At 40.7% G+C, this 19,386-nt stretch overlaps 1 protein-coding gene across 4 annotated transcripts in view; it reads right to left on the bottom strand.

Moving 5' to 3' along the window:
- Positions 1-19,386, bottom strand: part of PRKG1 (protein kinase cGMP-dependent 1) — an 850,812-nt gene that overhangs the window by 666,735 nt on the left and 164,691 nt on the right. For 3 of the 4 annotated variants that reach the window (XM_077350392.1, XM_077350391.1, XM_077350390.1), the window contains exon 2: positions 13,028-13,194. In XM_077350392.1, coding sequence (XP_077206507.1) covers positions 13,028-13,194 — 167 coding nt within the window. Of the gene's footprint in view, positions 1-13,027; positions 13,195-17,033; positions 17,110-19,386 lie in introns of those variants that run through there. The other variant, XM_077350393.1, reaches the window with a different exon arrangement.

The following is a 19,386-nucleotide window of genomic DNA, read 5'->3' as shown; positions in this document are numbered from 1 at the left end:
CTGAGAAAGGATTTATCTGTACTGTACCGAATATTAAAATAGTAGTGCACAAATGAAACACAAATGAAACAAACAAACAAAAAGGAACTAGCCTGCTTTCCCAGGGATTTTGTCCTCCTGGCAAAGTGCTTTCCAGTATCACTTTGATATGGGAAAAAATGGAACCAAGGAAAATGAAAAGCCCAGATGACTGCTGGAAGTTCATGGCCTGTTTCAAAAACATCATCTTGCATACTTTGCAAATACCCGTGTGTGAAAACCACCACAAAGTCCTACCAATCACATGCAACAATATTTCTAAGCACTAATGATGTAAAGATATTTACAAGTCAGTACTTGTTAGGTAAAGGTAAAGGTTTCCCCTGTGCAAGCACCGAGTCATGTCTGACCCTTGGGGTGACGCCCTCCAGCGTTTTCATGGCAGACTCAATACGGGGTGGTTTGCCAGTGCCTTCCCCAGTCATTACCGTTTACCCCCCAGCAAGCTGGGTACTCATTTTACCGACCTCGGAAGGATGGAAGGCTGAGTCAACCTTGAGCCGGCTGCTGGGATTGAACTCCCAGCCTCATGGGCAAAGCTTTCAGATGGCTGCCTTACCACTCTGCGCCACAAGAGGCTCTTCAGTACTTGTTATTTCTCACCAAAATTCTGACTTCCTGCTAAGTTACCTCAATCTGCAAATAAATATTACATTTAAGCTAATGGAGATGTGTTGACTTTCTCAAAATGTTCCTTCTTAAAAAATTGGTAGTTCAAAAACATTAATCTAACAAGGGGCTCTCTGTCTGGCTTAATTCCGATGAATTCTGACTTCTAAAATTCCACAAAAACTGTTTATATGCACAAGGCCTTCAAGTACATGCCAAACTATGCTTTCTTTTTTATATACAAAATCACAGAGTGCTGCAGGGACTGCATACTTTCAATGTAATGTATATTTTATAGTCATTTTCTTTTCTTGCAGGCTTTTCATGCTGCATTAATGAAAAGCCTGTGGCTTGAAATTTAGGTGGGGGGATCATCTTCTTTTAAATTGGGCTGCGTGTTGCAAGAAAGGACCAAAGCAAATTTTGGATGTCACTTAGCAGTGCCAATAAAATACAGTCCATGTTATTAAAATGCGCTGCTACAAATGAATACTCTACAATACTCATACACCCTACAATATGCTCATCTACAACATTAACATTCCTTAATGCAGATAAAATAAATGAAATAACATATACTTTTTCAATGCATGCTTTGCGCGGCTCCCCATTGGCTGCTTGGCCCTCGAGTGACCCATCAGCCTAATCAACCTCGCAAGAACAAAAGAGGAGAGAAAACTGTTGCAAGCTGCTTTGGATCCCTATTGGGAAGAAAAGCAGGGTATAAGTCTTAAAACATATTGTATTTTTAATAGGCCATTATAGAGAATCATAGAATAATAGAATAATAGATTTGGAAGGGACCTCATGGGTCAACTAGTCCAACCCCCTTCACTATGCAGGACACTCACATCCCTATCGCTCATCTACTGTAACCTGCCACCCCTTTGCCTTCACAGAATCAGCCTCTCCATCAGATTGCTATCAAGCCTCTGTTTAAAAATTTCCAAAGATCGAAAACCTACCACCTCCTGAGGAAGCCTGTTCTACTGAGAAACCACTCTGTCAGGAACTTCTTCCATATGTTTAGATGGAATTGCTTTTGAATTAATTTCATCCCATTCGTTCTGGTCTGTCCCTCTGGGGCAAGAGAGAACAATTCTGCTCCATCCTCCATATGGCACCCTTTTAAATACTTGAAGATGGTTATCAGATCCCCTCTCAGTCATCTCCTCTCTAGGCTAAACAGACCAAGCTCCCCCAACCTTTTTTCATATGTCTTGGTCTCCAAACCCCTCACCATATATCAATGTTCTTTAATGAATACTTTCATAGGAATGCTATTCTTATAATAGAAGTTTTTAGTTATATTGTCATGAAAATGCCTTATGTTGGCTGTTTTATGGCACCACCATACAGATACCTTTAGAGACCAACCAAAAGAATAAAGATGTCTGGTTTCCAATGTGAAATAACACATTGATCCTCATTAGGAACAGACAACGCCCACACATCTGATAGCTGTTAACCCAGCACAAGGTTGGCAGTATTAAAATGCCACGCTGACTCTTCATAATGACCTCTGTGAATAGTTTAATTAAAAATAATGATTGCAGAAAGACGAGCATGCTTAGCCAAAGGAGGCATACAAATAGAGCTGAACATAAGCATGAACTAGCGCCTTGCATTAATATTAACAGCAGAGAGATCTACGAGTGATTACTTATGCCCCAGGCTTCAACTATTCATTTGGTGTTTATTAAACTGCATATTTATTAAACTACATGTTGCTCAGACGAACACAAGGCCCAAAAAATATTCTTGCCTTATGGGGTTAATATATCTTGGACAGGATAGGAAGGCTGTATGATTATTGCAAAAAAAATTCTTTAAAGTACCTTAAAGACACATACACACAAACCACCTTCAAGAATGGTAACAATGTTTTTGGGTTGGAATATTTTAATTTGGAGTCCTATGCAGCAAGGGATTGGTGCGGTTTCTTACCAGCATGCAATGTAAGCCAACCTTGTCAAGCCTACTTAATAAATAGCCCTTTCCCTTCCCCTTTTCTGCTGTCACTTTCAACGTGCCAAAAGAATGTAGATGTAAGATCACAGAGAATTAGTTTGATGAGTTCAAGCCATCTCTAGTGGACACTTACTCTCATCACTACACCTTCCACTGGTTTTTTTACTAGGACATGGTTGCTAAGTAACCTCAAAGTATTGCTTAGGTGCATGGGATGCTGCAGTTGTGTGTGTGATATGTTTTCACAAGGAACTACATGCACAAGAATTAAAACCAACTTTTTCCTCTCAACACCAAAACATCCAGCACTCTTAAATTTTAGTTTCTGGGACGTATAACCTTCCCCCCCCCCTCTTTTAATGAGCCAACTTATAGCTAAGTATCATTCGGACTGTAAATATAAGATTTATATATGGTGCGATCCTCCTGCAGCAACATAGCTCAATCGTTCACCTGGGGCTAGTAACGGTCTCTATTTAACATGGTTGTTGAAGATAAAATGGGGAGAATCATGCACATACTCACGGAGAATATTTCTGTGCCACCTCCTCAGAGTCCTGCTCAAGGTGGCTTATGATTAAAAACATCCAAAGTATTAAAGCAGAAGCCATTAGAATAACAGTCATAGAATTGGAAGGGATCTCCATGGTCATCTAGTCTACCCCCCTGCAGAACACAGGAAATTTACAACTACCTGCTCACCCAAAGTGACCCCAACTCCATGCCCAGGTGATGCACCCCCCCCCAAAAAAAATTCCTGGCCAGTCTGGCCTGGAAGACATTTGCCTCCCAACCCCAAAGTGGTGGTCAGCATTTCGCTGGGCATGCAAGAAAGGGCCACAAGAGCCAAGCACTGACACAGTCCCTTCTGCCCACCCAGTTACAACTTGCCTAAGATCACAGAATCAGCATTTCTGTCAGATGGCTATCTAGCCATCAGATTTGTACCTAGCTCTCCGCTCATGTAGTTTCTGAACGGCAATACCGAGGAGTGGTTTCATGTCAAGCCCTTCACATTTACTTTGGAGGCATGGATGGCTAATCCACCCAGCTTGGTGTAGTGGTTAGGAACACAGTCTTCTAATCTGATGATCCAGGTTTGATTAGCCTCTCTTCTTCCACATGCAACCAACTGGGTGACCTTGGGCTCAGCAAAGTGCTGATAAAGCTGTTCTGACTGAGCAGTAATATCAGGGCTCTCTCAGCCTCACCCACCTCACAGGGTGTCTGTTGTGGGGAGAAGAAAGGGAAGGAGATTGTAAACTGCTTTGAGACTCCTTCTGGTAGAGAAAAGCGGCATATAAGAACCAACTTCTTCATTCCCCCCACCCCAAGCCTTCTCTGGAGCAACACACATTAAAAGACAGGTTGGGGAAAATGGTGCCTGCTTGCATTTTTTTTTTAAGTGTGCAGCTTCAGCCAAGCATCCGGTATTGTCAATTTCCCCCTTTATATAAACAAAGACAGTTATTATGGTAGGTTGCTCATATGTTGTAAAACAAAGACATTTTTGTTGTTGTACTTTGGGAAAGCTGTGGGAGGTTGCTGGATGAAATTAACGTTTGCAGCCTCCCTGCCTGAAACTGAGCATGGTTGGATTTCTTTCCATGAAATTGACAAAGAACGTTCAAACTTGCTGGACAGGAAGATGGGGAGGCAGTGTATGTATGTGTGTCCTGCTTGTGTTACTTTGGAACTACAATGTAACATAATCCAGTTCGCATTTAAAAAAAAATACAGTGGGGAGTGGAGGAGGGCAGGGAGAGACACAGCATTGGTCAGATCTCAGATGTCATCATTTTGAGGTAGGAAAAATGGAGGAATCCAATGCAACATTTGAATTCCACTTCAGATTACTGCGAAGTCCCTACCAGGGGAGGGGGAAACTCCCATTTTCTCAGGATTCACAAAACGCATGGCAAATAGTGAGTGCAGTTGGGGCCGAGCCGGAATCAGGAGATTTTATTGTGAACGTAAAGAAATTCCAATGAGCTTTATGGGTGCTGTTGTGAAATTTTCAATCACCATGAAAATGGGCAGTGCGATTTTGCAGCAGAATTTTCCTGTGCGGAACAGAATAATCTACTTCTAGAGTACATTGAAAGTGCATTATCTAATGTGTGCATAATAGGGCCTGGTTTGTAAGAGAAATATTACTGATAAGTTTCCTCTTAAGCAGACTGTTGCAAGGTTTGTTCTTAAAAGTATCTCCCAGGTCCTGAATCACCTAAATAATTACTGCCTGGTGCCAAACATTCAGTTCCTTATTATAATTACTATCTGGTATCGAACATTCCATTTTGCAGTCACCTCAAGGAGTCTAGTTTTGTCAAAGGGGAACACATGTTGGGAATCACATAACAGTAATGTCCAATGATATCTGTCTGTCTTTTTGTTTTGAATTGACCTTCTTCACTTGTGCAGCGTACCAACACTTCTCTCCAAAAGTTGACTTCATCAGTGTAACACCACCATGGATAATGGTGTCTGCTACATCACTGACTACTTCATTGTTCATACTACAATTTCAGATCGTTTATACACAAATTAATATTATCACCGATCCTCTGGTGCCAATTTCATTTCTTACTTCCATGCATTATGAGAACTGTTCATGTTATTCTTTTTTCTGCTTCCTTTTAATTAACCAGCTACAAAACTACATGCAGACTTGTCTTCTTATCCCAGGCTTGAATAAACTTAATAGTTGTCTTTAATACGCAACCCCTAAGCCTTTTTGGAATACCTTCTGGATCATGTTTATCCACATGCTTGCTAACACTCTAAAAGAGCAAAAAGCCTGGAGAGACAAAACTCTCCCTTGTAGAGGCCTAACTGATTCTTCTTCAGTAGAGGTTGTTACTCTGTCAATAATTATGTCTCTATGTGGTCTAGGTAATGTGTTAATTGCATATTGTTGGATAGCAAATTAGTGACAGCAATCCCATTAGGGATACATGGTGAGTTCACATTACTAGTTTCCTCCAAATGTGAAAAGCTATTTGGCAGTCACCTCAAGGAGTCCAGTTTTGCATGTTAGGCATCCCATAACAGTAATGTGGGTCACCGTAAAAGGAGCTGACAGAAAACACTTATAAACTCAATGACAGACGAGGCAAGAAATTTTGGGAATTCATGCTAATACAATGACCCTTCACCAAACGCTAGTGTGAAGGACAGAAAGCCCCAAGAAAATAATATACATAGTATTTCTTTTACAGTTATTCATACAATATTATAGAAAATCTCATATGTAGATTTACTTCAGAAACACTGAAAGGAAAACTAACCACTAAAATTGCTAAAAATAGGGACAATATAGTAATAAACTGTTAAATACTATATTAACTATTAAAAGTTGATTAGGTATAAAAGAGTAAGACAGGGTGCTTTGAAGAGGTGAAGAAGAGGATAATAGTCCCTAAATATTATGTATGATTTCCTTTTTTTACTTTTTCAGTATGTTTATTTACTTTATTGCAAAATTTAAAAGATTAAAAAACTACAAAATTCTTTTTAAAAAACCCCACTAGGTTCTAGCCAATTAAGACAAGCGTATAGCTTCTCAACCAAAGAAAATTTATGCTACAAATATTCCTTAGACACAACAATAAAGAAAAATATATTTATATAATGCACGCAAAATCTTAAGCTAATGTTGTCTTTTTTATGTAGAGGGCACTATTTCAATGCTTAAACATTCCCTGAAGTCATTCGTAGGAAACTGAACACAATCATTAATAAATCAAAAGAAAACCTCCAAATAAGGGAGACACAATAACAAAAGAAACTTCAACAGCAGTACGTACAGATAGTGATTATGTCAGACAGAACTCATTTACTAAATTGGAAAAGGCTTTTCAAGCAGGGTAGATGGTGTTCTTGTTTAAGATTAAATGAACAAGAACAGGAACTAGATATCCATCCTAACAGCAAGCTTACCCACTTGTTTGTGGCCATGATGTTGAAGCGTTTGGCAGGGTCACACAGACTTGATTCAAAGCTCAAACCAGACTGCACAGTCTGTGGATATGCTGAAAAACAAGCAACCTTGCGGAGCGATAAGGTGAGGCAAGGGAAGAACCTGAACTGACAGTTCTTCTGTCAGCTGAGAGACAGCTCTATGGAGACAGAAGCGGACTCCCAGCCAGGATCCGGCAACAGCAAGCACCCTGGGGAAGCCCCTGAAACAGAGGGGTCTCCTCAAAGCAATGATCAAGGAAAAATGCACACCCTAGGACTGGATACAGAAGTCTTACTTTGAGGATGTCACTGGGAAGAAACGGGAAGAAGAGACTCAGACATGACACTAATAAGCAATTGTTAGGAGCTGTAGCCGCAGATGCCAACCCAGCCGGATGCAAAGATCACCTAAAGATGCAGGCTCTCCAAGATCCACCATCTCTAAAAGGGACAGTCACAACTTGTCAATTATTTGACTGCAAATACCTCTGAGCTCATTTATCATAATAGACTCTGACATTGGCCCTCTTCAGCTAAAAAAATATAAATTGGTCCGTGGTAGGGATGCTGCCAATTTCAAACACTAGTTGAATAAACCTTGTTCAGAGATGGCAATCAGATGTGATCTGGTCACCTGGTGTGTTCCGTTGGTGCTGAACACTCAAAAATGCCTTGGTGTCGCTAAGGACTACTTAGCCAAACACCAAAGGGTAGGGCTTGAAAATACAGCATTTGTTGATGGCTGATTCCTATTATTTATGAGTGATCTCACTACCTGCTGAGTCCAGCAATCATGTAGCAAGGATAGGAGTAGGGTTGCCAGGCCTTTCTTGGCAACCAGTGGGCAATGGGAGAGACTTACCAAGAATGCAAAGGAAGCCCAGGGATGATGCAGTGATATCACTTCTGGCATGTACTGGAAGGAACGCCATCATGCAGCAGAAATGCTTTGATATTTGAGCAAAAACTCTATGGTAAAAATGGCTTCCGCCACAGTTTTTGGCCAAATACCAGAGTGTCACCATAGCATCCTAGACATGATGTTAATTTCTGTGCATGCCGGAAATGACTTTATAAGTTGTGGTAATGTAGTCTGGGCCTCCCACTCTGTCCTGTAAGTTCCTCTCTGCCAGCCAGCTGATCAGCAACAAGGGGACAGGACCCAGCAGCAGGGAGTCCCCTACCTCCACCTGGGAGGGGGGGCTAACCCTAGACAGGAGAGTAGTAAAGCTCAATCAGGCTGTGTATACAGACACAAGAAAATTAAAATGAGCTGTTTCATGCGGTAAGGAAAGAATACGGGGAAACAACTTGAATACCCAAAAACAGACTGACGGGTGACCAGGGTGTTAATCAAACTGGTGGATGTTGTTGCGCTCCTAGTCTATGAGAGCTATTGCACATCTACTTTAACCCTGACCATCTTGTCTTCCAGTATGGAGAGGTTAAAGAGATTTACTTTTGGTCCCATCTGACTCCATCCATAAAACATCTGACCTTCTCCTTATACTTCTTAGAAAGTACATCTGCTATCCCTTGTGCTCTGCATTTACTGGAACTGTTGACCTAAGGAGACACAGCTGTGGACTTTATCAGCATTTTAGTATTCAAAGCTCACAATGTCTGTAAGAGGTGCCTTTGGGCTTTGTAAATGCCATTCAAACAATCAGAGTTTACATACACAGTAAAGAGCGAACAGATTTCTGAAAATGCCTGAGGAAGATTCATTAAGAGATGAAAAAAAAGAAAAGAAAATGTTTGTCCAAGTATTGATTTCCATTACAGTTGAGTGATAAAAAATAGGTGAGGGGTGAGAACTAGTTCTGGAAATGTTTTACTGGAATATGGACAGACACACAGGACTGGCCACAAGATATTCTTTGCTGATGAAATGCCACTGTGGAATATACCAGTAATGAAAACAAAGAGGAGTTATGTGGCATCTTAATAAGTTTACTTGAAAGCTAGAGCCCCAAGACTTATTAGAGATGATGCAGACTTGCACATTGACCATGCTCCGTATGCAAATATGCACAATCTCCCCCAACAATGGTGAACAATGTCTGATTGTCATGTACATTGGCTAGTCAACTCAATCTCCAATACACACATGGCACAGGGAAAGGCGAGGAACTGTTGACCAGGGATATATTTCTCTTGAGAGAGAATCTGCTTCATACATCTGATGAAGTGGACTGTAGCCCAACATGCATCTATCTGTACTTAAGTAAATCAATTAGTCTAAGGTGATACAAAACTCATTTTTGTTTTTCTATAAAAGACTATTGCAGCCACCTCACTAGAACTTCTACCCATTCTAACAGCTGACAAAGCACATTACAGCTTTGCAGCACACCATGCAGTGAAGCTGACAAACCAGCAGTGACCTCTTCCCAGACTCAATGCTGGGGCTGCATACTGAGGTCAGCTTTCTAAAAATACCCCAGGAACTCCATACTAATCTTGAAAAACAAGACGTGCAACAGCTTAAATACCCATTCCACTATGCTGTAAGTGAATCATCTCTTGAGTCCAGCACAGACCAATGATGGCCTCAATAGGATACTCTTGTGCAAGCAATACTGAATCCAACGTACTCAAAACCCTCAAGTGAATATCAGGATTTCTGTGAGTTAAAAATGTAATTGCTAGAGCACTTATATAAGCAGCTAGCCTGGAGCAAGCATCTGATCTTGCTGTCATAACCATAGTTTTCTCTTGCCGTTCAACTAAAAATGTAAGTTGGACAGTTTCTATATAATTTCATTTATAGAGGGCATCTTGGAACACATGCAAGATTATTTTTAATATATTCATAGATGTTATATTTTCCAACAGTCAGCTTGAGACTTGAGGTCAGTGCTTTTAAGTTTTTCTTACAGGATCACTTTTGATGGTGTGCACTTTGTTAGCCCTGAATAGGAAGTGCAATGGCCTTCACTAATGCCTAGCTGAAATTCAAAACACACTGCAACTCTAGCCCGGTACAGGCAACAGCTCCGCATGTCCACTAAACACATGGAGAGGAAGAGCAGGTATAAGCATGCTGGCCTCACTCTCCATCTCTGCACAATTGCCTGATGGTCTGCAGGGTAACTTTAGGGTAGAAGTGGTTGTTCAAACACTCCCTCCCCATGGTGAGCAATGTTCAAGAAGCAGCCACTTCCTCCACACAGTTACACCCTGCAGGTCACCAGATGATCACATGGAGGCTGAGGCCAGGGCACGTTCTCCTTCCTAGTACATTGGTTGAACACGTAGGACTAATGTGTGGATCAGGCTACAGTATATCAGGCTACAGTATACCATGCTACAGTGAGAATTAATAAGGTAGGGGCAAAAGAATGCTTGCAGAACAAATCTACATTAGCAATTCTGGATTCAGTTAGGATTCTCAGTTCATCACATTACATTCTCTGCAGAGATTTCCTCTCTTTCAATTATGCCCACATCTTGACTATGAAATTTCTACAGAAGGCCAAGAGTAGCAGATGAGGTAGCATACCCCAGCTGAACAACAATGAAAGGGGTGGGGGTGGAGCTAATGGAAGGCACTGTGAAGTGGTGGAAGCATGAATTACTCTTTCAGCAGGAATATAGTTGCTGAATGCAAAGAAGTGCTTAGTGTAAGTGCAGATTGTGACACAAAGCCTGTCCAAGATACTGCCACAACTTAAGGAGGATTTTTCTACCGAGCTCTCCAAAGCATCTCTAAAGTACACAGAGGAAGATATTATACCATAGTAATTAATATAGCTGAATTCTAGACCTAGGGATTTAATCAAGAAATGGATTCATAGAACAAATTTCAACTTGGGATGGGATGCAGCAGGTAGTACTAAACATGTTATGGCAATAAAATAGGTATTGTATTAAAGAGCTATTTTCCAAGCAGCACAGAAAATAAGTTAGTCTGGTTGACCTCCCATCCCCTGCAGTTACATTTACAAGCATCATATAGGTAACGGAAAAAAGCATACATTTCAAAAGCTGGAGAAAAAAAAACTTTGCTCTTGGACAAAAGGCTTTTCCTTAAAAGAACAGAAAAAGAAACACTTAGGATACCAGTTTAAAACATGTGTATAAACACCCGTAATTGAAAAATATTAGGGTTCTAACATAAATTACATTTCACAGCTTAATTTGTAATTGAGTCATCTTTTATTTAAACAACCAAAAAATGTTTTGTACGGTAGATAGAAGAAAGGAAAGCACATTTCCATCCTATTGATTTCAATTAATGAGTAGAGGATGTACAAGAATATTTTATAATTGATATATTTTAACTGAAAACTTCTTGTTAGTTGATGCTTCAAAGACTCCAGTGGGAAGGAGGTGTCAGAAAAGAAGAATACTAAGACCATTTCCCTCATCCCGAAGCAAATGTGGGCAAAACTTAAGCCAGCCCTTGGACAGCCTCGGGATGCAGGCAATGCCATGTGGAGGGGCCCTAAAACCCACCAGCAACCATAGTCTGTCCAGGGGCAGATTCCTCATGCAGAAATGGTCTAAGTATTGTAATAATAGTTCATTCACTTGACTTTTACATACCTTTAGTGCTTACATACCACAGTGCTGTATCAAATAAATTTGATTTGATTTGATTTGATACATACCTTTACTTTTAGCCAATGCACCAAAGGCTCTTAGATAAATAACATTGTAAAAAAGGGGGAAATAAACCAGGCATAGACAAGCATTCTTAACTTACTTAGTAATCCGTGGTAGCAGGTTGTCATCACAACAGATCTAATCACCAGTTAAAAGCATTTTCATGAAAACATTCATTTAATGTATATGTTTCTTCCAAATTAAGTATCTCTTGAATATTACACATTAAATTTTTTAAATGCATTGGCTGGAATTGCACTGCAGTTGGATCTTTAAAAATGTTGTAAGCATCAAAATGAATCAATCCGATCTCAGAAGTGCAGCACAACCTCAAATTAAGTTGCTACACAAAGAGACATATGAAATTATTTACCCTAAATCCTTTATAAAGAGTAATTCCTTTTTATAGAATATCCTGCTGTGATAGAATCTCTCTTGTTATGTAATAAAAATTAAGGGTGAAAATATAACAGTTTGCTTCAGGATCAATGAGTTTTAAAAGCAGTGTATTAAACTAGAATTTCCCCCCTACAAAAAGATATATTATACTGTCACATTATACTGATACACTGTTATCTACTTCCTTAAACTGACACAGTAGTACTCTCTAAAGCTCAGGCCCCAAATTTCAGTCTCTTGACTGTATTAAAATGGAAATCTGTCCTTTCTTAAAATGGAATATGAGAATCTGAGCCGCAAAAACTTTGTGATGCTCTTGTAATTGCTGTAGTAAGGTCTTTTAAAGGTAAATTGTAAAAACAAAATAAAGTAGAAACAAAAAATGTTGATTAATAATGCACATACATCTCATTTATATTGCCTATTTGGAGGCAGGTGAATGATTTCTTTCTTATTTCCAGAAAGGAAATGTGCACTAAAGATATTAGTGAAAGTTTGCAGTTTTTAAAGCCATTTCCCTGATCACAATTTAGTAATCCCGCAATACAGTGGTCCCCAACCTGCGGGCCGAGGCCCAGTGCCGGGCCGTGAAAGCCATGGCGCCGGGCCGCGGCTCCCTCTCCCCGCCCCCCCGCAGTAAAAAACTTCCCAGGCCGCAAGCTTGCGGCCCGGGAAGCTACTTACTGTGGGAGGGCGGGGAGAGGGAATCAGGGCCGGGCCGCGCATTGGGCTGCAATTCGGGCCGCAATGCGCGGGTGCGGCCCGAGGTGCAGGGACCGATACAACGGGTGCGGACCGATGCCCTGCTGGTCCCCAGCCTCAGAAAGGTTGGGGACCACTGCCGCAATATATCACAAAGGAATGGATCAAATATACATTTAGTTATGACAAAAACAAGTAGGCAGTGAAACATCAGAAGCAGTACTGCAGTTTCTTTCTAATCTGGTTTATCAGAGTAATACTAGCTTACAAAAGCATTATGCAGGTAGCAGTTCTTCAGTTGGGTTGAACGTTTAAAAATCTGCCTTCTGGATCTGCTCCCTATCATCATACAACAACACATATACTCCATTACTACACTTAATCAACTCATGATCTGACTGCACAGTGAATGTGAGTTAATTCAAGGAGAACACCATCACACCACGTTACTTTGCCTTAAACCAAGAGGCAAAGTTGGCAAGACTCCTGGTTTGGTTCGCTTATTCAAAATCTAAATCATTCTTCAACCAACTGGCCAGTGAACAGGTATACTGGGATTTCTATTGCATGTGTAACAATTTTAAAACTAAAATCATCCCTTCATCAAACTCCTATGTAAAATTCTGCTGTAGACCATTCCAAACAAATCTGGAATGTTGAATAGCCTTCATAGAAGGTGATACAGGGGAAAGCATGAACACAGCACTCAAAATACATTGACTGCACAACATACCTTCCATGACATACACCAGCGAACCCACATCTCCTTCTTTGATTATGCAACTGTCTTTGCCGTATTCCACTGGATACATACAATCCACAATTTCTTGGATCTGTGACAGCTCCAGATTCTTCATGAAGTCATTGTCAAGAATAGCTTCCTTTATTAGATCCTTTGACCTAAGATGAGAAAGGAAAGATGTATCTCTATCTCTGAATCAGTTCTATTTCACAAATAGCTGAGAGAGTGTGCTGAACTGAAGGTAGTTCAACTCATTCACAAAAACAAAATCTTATTAAATGGAAGCAAACAAAGGTAGTATACACATAACAGTATACAACATAATAGTACAGAATGATCTTTTAGGATACCCCTATAATACTATACTTCAACAATGCAGATAGAACAGTTCTGTTTGGGTGTCCTAGTAAGTTGTGGTATTTTGGGGTTTTTTAGTGAAGCATCACTGCAACACTTGAAGGATTATCTCCTACTTTGAGTCACTCCGGCACAAATGTTAAACACTGCTTCACTCACCATGATTTACATATTGAATTTCCCCCAGAATGTCTATCAAATCTATCTTTATCCATTTGATAACACAGCAAACATCAAGACTACAGATACTAATTGTTTAAAAGCTTATTTTCGGGATTTGGTGCAAAGGAGCATCTGTGAATGCAAGCAAACTAGGGATTAAAGAACATCATTTTTAAATGGAAACATATGAAAGATAAAAAGCCATTCTATATCCATGTACTCTTATGAAATTACTGTTCAACTTTTTAATGAAACAGGCATCACAAATTACTTTTAATCTTCATTTATGTACTGAGCCAACATTTAAACTGGATCTCAGGGCAGCTTCAAACACAGAGACGAGTGCATACATCTTTTGTGACAGTGTTACAGGGAAAGCAAAATTCATGTATTTCCCTAGCTTTGTCTGCTAGCCAGCTCGCACCTCTATGTGAATGAGTAGGTAAGTGAACAAACTTTGTATTCAATATCACCAAAAACCATTGGGATCCACACTAGATCCACAAAATAAGAATGGAGAATCAGAAAATTGCTAAACATGACGTGACATGAACTATGCACAATTTGTAAAGATTCAAAGAAGAATTGGTTTTTATATGCTGCTTTTCTCTAACAAGAGTCTCAAATCACTGTACAGTAGCCTGTGGGAGATCTTGTTCATGTGATCTGTTTTGTTCTCTGAAGCACCATCCTCCACTCATACCTAATGTAAAGTTGGAGTGGAAGAATATTGGCAGGGGCTCTATCTCTTACATGCCCCTTTCCATGACAGAATGCCTACCTAAAGCCAGGGGAAATGGAAAAATCTTTGCATGCCCAGCCTAGCAGGCAAGTAGGGCTATGAAAGTAAAGCAACTAGGAACTGGCATTTTTGGAGGGTTCAGATTATGGTTTGTAGGTGAACCACAAGCCCATACAAATGTAGAGGCTGGTTTGCAGACCAACTTGGTTCATATCAGTTTGTGAGCCTTTTAAAGTTTAAATCTCTGCTGCCTTTAACAGGGAACAGAAAAGAGGAAGCCATTTAATTTATTACATTTTTATTTTATATTAATTATTATATATGTTTTATGAGCCTCTTGTGGCGCAGAGTGGTAAGGCAGCCGTCTGAAAGCTTTGCCCATAAGGCTGGGAGTTCGATCCCAGCAGCCGGCTCAAGGTTGACTCAGCCTTCCATCCTTCCGAGGTCGGTAAAATGAGTACCCAGCTTGCTGCTGGGGGGTAAAACGGTAATGACTGGGGAAGGCACTGGCAAACCACCCCATATTGAGTCTGCCATGAAAACGCTAGAGGGCGTCACCCCAAGGGTCAGACATGACTTGGTGCTTGCACAGGGGATACCTTTACCTTTACCTTTATATATGTTTTATTGTATTTTAAAGTTTCATTTTACTGTAAACCTCCCTATCTATCACGAGATATGTGTATGTGTGTGGGGGGAGTGTTAATAAATAAAATAATATAAATCAAATAGCTGAGCAGTGAGGAGCTGTTTCTTACAAAGGACCACAAAGTTTCAGAACTTTGGTAGCAGTTATTCAGTTTGAGAGCACTGCTTTATAAACCATGAACCAGCCAAAATTTGTGACAAACTCTTGTTTATCAGCCTGTTTGTGCCCATCCCTAGAGAGACCGAGAGGCTGAGTTTTGTTCTCCTGGCAACTGCCCTACAGACTGGTAAGGGATGAAAATAAAGGTCTAAGGCTTACTATCTCCTGCACGATAATGAAAAGAAAAATGTCAACTCATCTAGGAAATACAAGAGAAATCAGAAATAACTTCAGATTAATTCAGGTCTCCCTATAGAGAGACGATGTTTTTAAAACAAACACTCAATATGCACATGATTGAAGGATCAAACTGAATGGTTTGGGGAGATTACCCTGCTCATTCCCCCTTTACCTCACTGCACTCTACCTGAAACATATTTTCTTTCACTGAGGCTCCAATGAGCCACTGCGGGGGATCTAGAAAAGAAATGGAGCTCAGCACGCTAAATGAAACTGGTAGCTTTGGTTTAGAATATTCCAGGAAATTTCCAGGAATTCTTGGAGACGAAGAACTTCAGCTTGGTATAAAGTCCATGTTCTAAAGCAACCCTTTTCTCTAGGGGAATTCATCTCTGTAGTGTAGAGAGCAATTGTAATTCTTGTAGAAATCCAGGTCCCACCTGGAGGATGGCAATTCTAATGGTAAAGGTATGTTTTCCACTTTTGTAAACGAGAGAGATGCATACAGCCCCATTTACTACTAATTCATAGTTGCTTGCATCTACCATGTAAGTTAGGGTTTTATTTGCCTTAAGGAGTTGTTGTCTCCCATTTGCCTGAAGCATGAGAGGGAACATCCCTTGCATATGGATGCAGTCCCTGAGAATTTACACCAATAAGGCATAGAATAAAGAATGGGTCTTCCACTGAAACCAATTAAAACAGTTACTGGATTCAATTTCTGGCTACCTAGCATTAACTGCAGCACCAACTCAGGTTTCTTAAGAAAACCAAACATACATCCTAATTTCAGCTCTTCCTCTTTCACCTGATTTCCCTACCAAAACTGCTAGACACCATTACAATTGCCTTGCATTAGCCTTGGATTCTAATGCGTTCACTTCAAGCCCAAAAAACCACAGACTACTATTTCAAAAGTTAGCAACTCTATTTTTTTCCTGCTGAGCAGGTATGTGGAACTCACATTCTGCCATAGGCTACATTCAGATTCTTGCTTCAAACAATGCACTGAAGCAGTGAAAAGAAACAAGACTGCTTCCAAAATTCACTGGCACCATTCTCTGAAGATTTAACATCCTCCTCCTATGTTCAAGTAGGCACTGGAAGAAATGTCAGCCCTCACTGGTGAAGGAATGCTTGCTTCAAAAGACTTTATCCTACTTAAACTCAGGCTTTGAAGCCTCAAATTCAACTCCTGGGAAAGACTGTTCCAGAATTCCCATAACCACCTTGGTCCAGAGCACCTTTATTTTAAGGCCAGGTTATAAGGCTTTCTTTCTCACTTACACAAAGTAACTCACCCTATGATTAAGTAAACTGAGTTCCTTAGAGCATTTTTGAGCCTAACACAATTTGAAGCATATAAACCAGCCTTTCTCAACCTTTTTATGGTTCAAACTCCCCTGAAACACTCTTCAGGCTTCAAAAATATGGTTCAGAAACATAACTGCATACATGCTCGCCCAGGGCCCCTCCTCTTCCCACCTTCTTCAGGCCCATCATTGGCCATTTTGGGAGGGGGGCAGATCAATATGCTCATATCACACAATAAATCATTAACAGATTAAAAAAAACAAATTAACTCCCACCCTCAAGGGCCATCAAGAACCCCTGGATGAGAAAGCCTGGTATAAACATTCAAAAATCAAAGCTCCCTTCACTCACTCTACAATCATCCCCAAAGGCCTCCCCCCCTTACCAAAGACTATCCTACCCTCTGAATTTTCTTTAACATCTTCTTCCTTTACCTGCCACTTCCTGCCTCATTTGCCTTGTTCCAAGAGGATATCTGCTCATCTTGAGGAGTCAGTGAAGTGGCTTCTCCTCTGCTCCAACAAACAGCTGCAGATATGACTTGACTCTGCTGCTTCCTCAGCTGACCTGCTGCTTCAGTCTTTTGTCTTTTATCTCCCTCTTCTTTTCAAATTGATTTTAAATGTCTCTCAGCATGGTTTGGCATTACAACTCAGGCCCAGCTGATGTGATTTTCTTTTAATGTCATGACCATTACTTGAGATCCTCTTCACATGGCAAGATCTGGTCTGTTTCATGCCAGCCTAAACTTTCTTCAAACCCGTATGGCAAAAATAAAGTAATAAAATAAAACCTGGCTTTGGTGGTAACAGTCAGTATTTTGCAACTACCAAAGCTACCTAAGGTAATTGCACTTGGGGAAAACGTTTGTTTAGACTGCCTCTCCTTACATAATTAACAATTCACATCAGTTCTTTGGAATGTTATCAGGACATCTTTCTGCAAAGAGAGCCTGTATGTCTCCAGAACAGCTAACCAGTGCTTCCCTAGATCAATACATGGGGTGGGGGGACAACTTGTAGATGTGAATTTCCTGCATTCTGCAGGGGCTGGACTAGATGACACTGGAGGTCCTAACTCTATGATTCTATGAACTCATGAACTTATTTACATCAATTATGCCCCATCTTTCTCCCTAGTAAAAATCAAAAGTGACTTGTATCTCCACCATTTTATTCTCACAACAGCCCTGTGAGGTTAGGCTGACAGTGTGTGAATGACCAAAGGCCAGCCCCCAAGCTGATTTCCATGGAGATACGAAACCTGGGTCTCCAAAACTGTTGCCTGCACACTAATAAACAATGCCTTTATGGGGATACGTGCTTGAATAATTTGGCTATGCCAAGAAGAAGAAGAAGAAAAAAGTGAAACTGGAGTAGTTTCACCTTGGAAATTGGGAAACATGGCTTACCCTGGTGTGGTAAGCAGTGAAAAAATATTTCCAGAGAAAAAATATTTCTCTTTTTTATCAAAGGAAACAGGCACTTGAAGCTTTTCATGGCAAAGAAGTAAACACTGTCACTGTTTAAGTGAACTAAAAATCAACTCCCGATGAATTAACTATATCAAAAAGTAATTTCTTGACAGGGTCATCATGCTTGCATTCCAAGGGATAAGCTTGCTTGCAACAAGCTTGCTTACTCTGTTGGCAGCTCAACACTTTTGGTGTTTAAAGGGTTAGTTCCCACGCATTTGCTTCAGAAATGCTGCTGCAAGCCAAGCACTGTTCTCCGTGATAGTTCTTTACTCTCCAGCTACAATAATTTGAGCAATTTGCAGAGCAGATAGCAAAAGGTACTTTCATTACCTCATCTGCAGCTTACAGCAAATAACTTAGTGGTGGGGGGAGGGCTGAGGAGAATTTCATATAGATGGTAAATAGGGCAGCCATTCCCTCCCTCCCCAGTCCATTGGCAGGGAATGAAGGGTGTAGAGTTGCCAGTTCCAGGTTGGAGAACTCCAGAAGATATGGGGATGGAGCCTGGGGAGGACAGAGACCTCAGTGAGACACAATGCTATAGAGCCCATACTCCAGAGAATCCATTTTCTCCAAGGGAACAGATATCTGTCGTCTCTAGATGAGCTGTAATTTTAGGACACTGGTTCTCATCTTGGGGGTCAGGACCCCTTTGGGGGTCAAACAACCCTTTCACAGGGGTCACGGCAAAGCAAGCAGCTTGGCCGGGGGAGAACCTTCCACACAACAGCCTTGCGGGGTAGATTGAGCTAGAGCATTCATCTGTCTGGAGCAGCGGAAAACAGCGAGATCGGCATGATGGGACAAGAGGTAGAACTGAACTGAGAAACCCTGGGGGGGGGGACAATTTGTATACAATCATGAACAATGGATCTTCACGCCACTGTTCAGTTTTGGTTTAATTTATGTGAAACAACACTTGCATAATTTTATGGTTAGGGGTCACTACAACATGAGGAACTGTATTAAAGGGTCACAGCATTAGGAAGGTTGAGAACCACAGTTCTAGGAGATCCCCAGGGTCCACCTGGAGGCTGGAACTTTTAATGGTAAACCACTTTGCACCAGTATACATGTTATATTATTCATGGATTGGATGCTTCCAAATACAAAGTCCTTCCCCTGCAATCATTTGTCTACAGTCTAAATATAACGATGACTGTTTCTGCACTAGAGATACCCCTCGCTTTTGAATTTTTAAAGTGCGGAACTTTGTTCATTTCTGCACCTAACTTTGCCTTTCTAGCCACAGACCCGAATTATGCACCTATTTATACTGCACTAAAGGTTTCCCTGGTTACAGTGATTTC

This window comes from Paroedura picta, chromosome 8 (assembly GCF_049243985.1).
Source record: "Paroedura picta isolate Pp20150507F chromosome 8, Ppicta_v3.0, whole genome shotgun sequence".
Taxonomy (NCBI): domain Eukaryota; kingdom Metazoa; phylum Chordata; class Lepidosauria; order Squamata; family Gekkonidae; genus Paroedura; species Paroedura picta.
The sequence above is the reverse complement of the archived record's forward strand: the minus strand, read 5'-3'. Positions and strand labels throughout refer to the sequence as shown.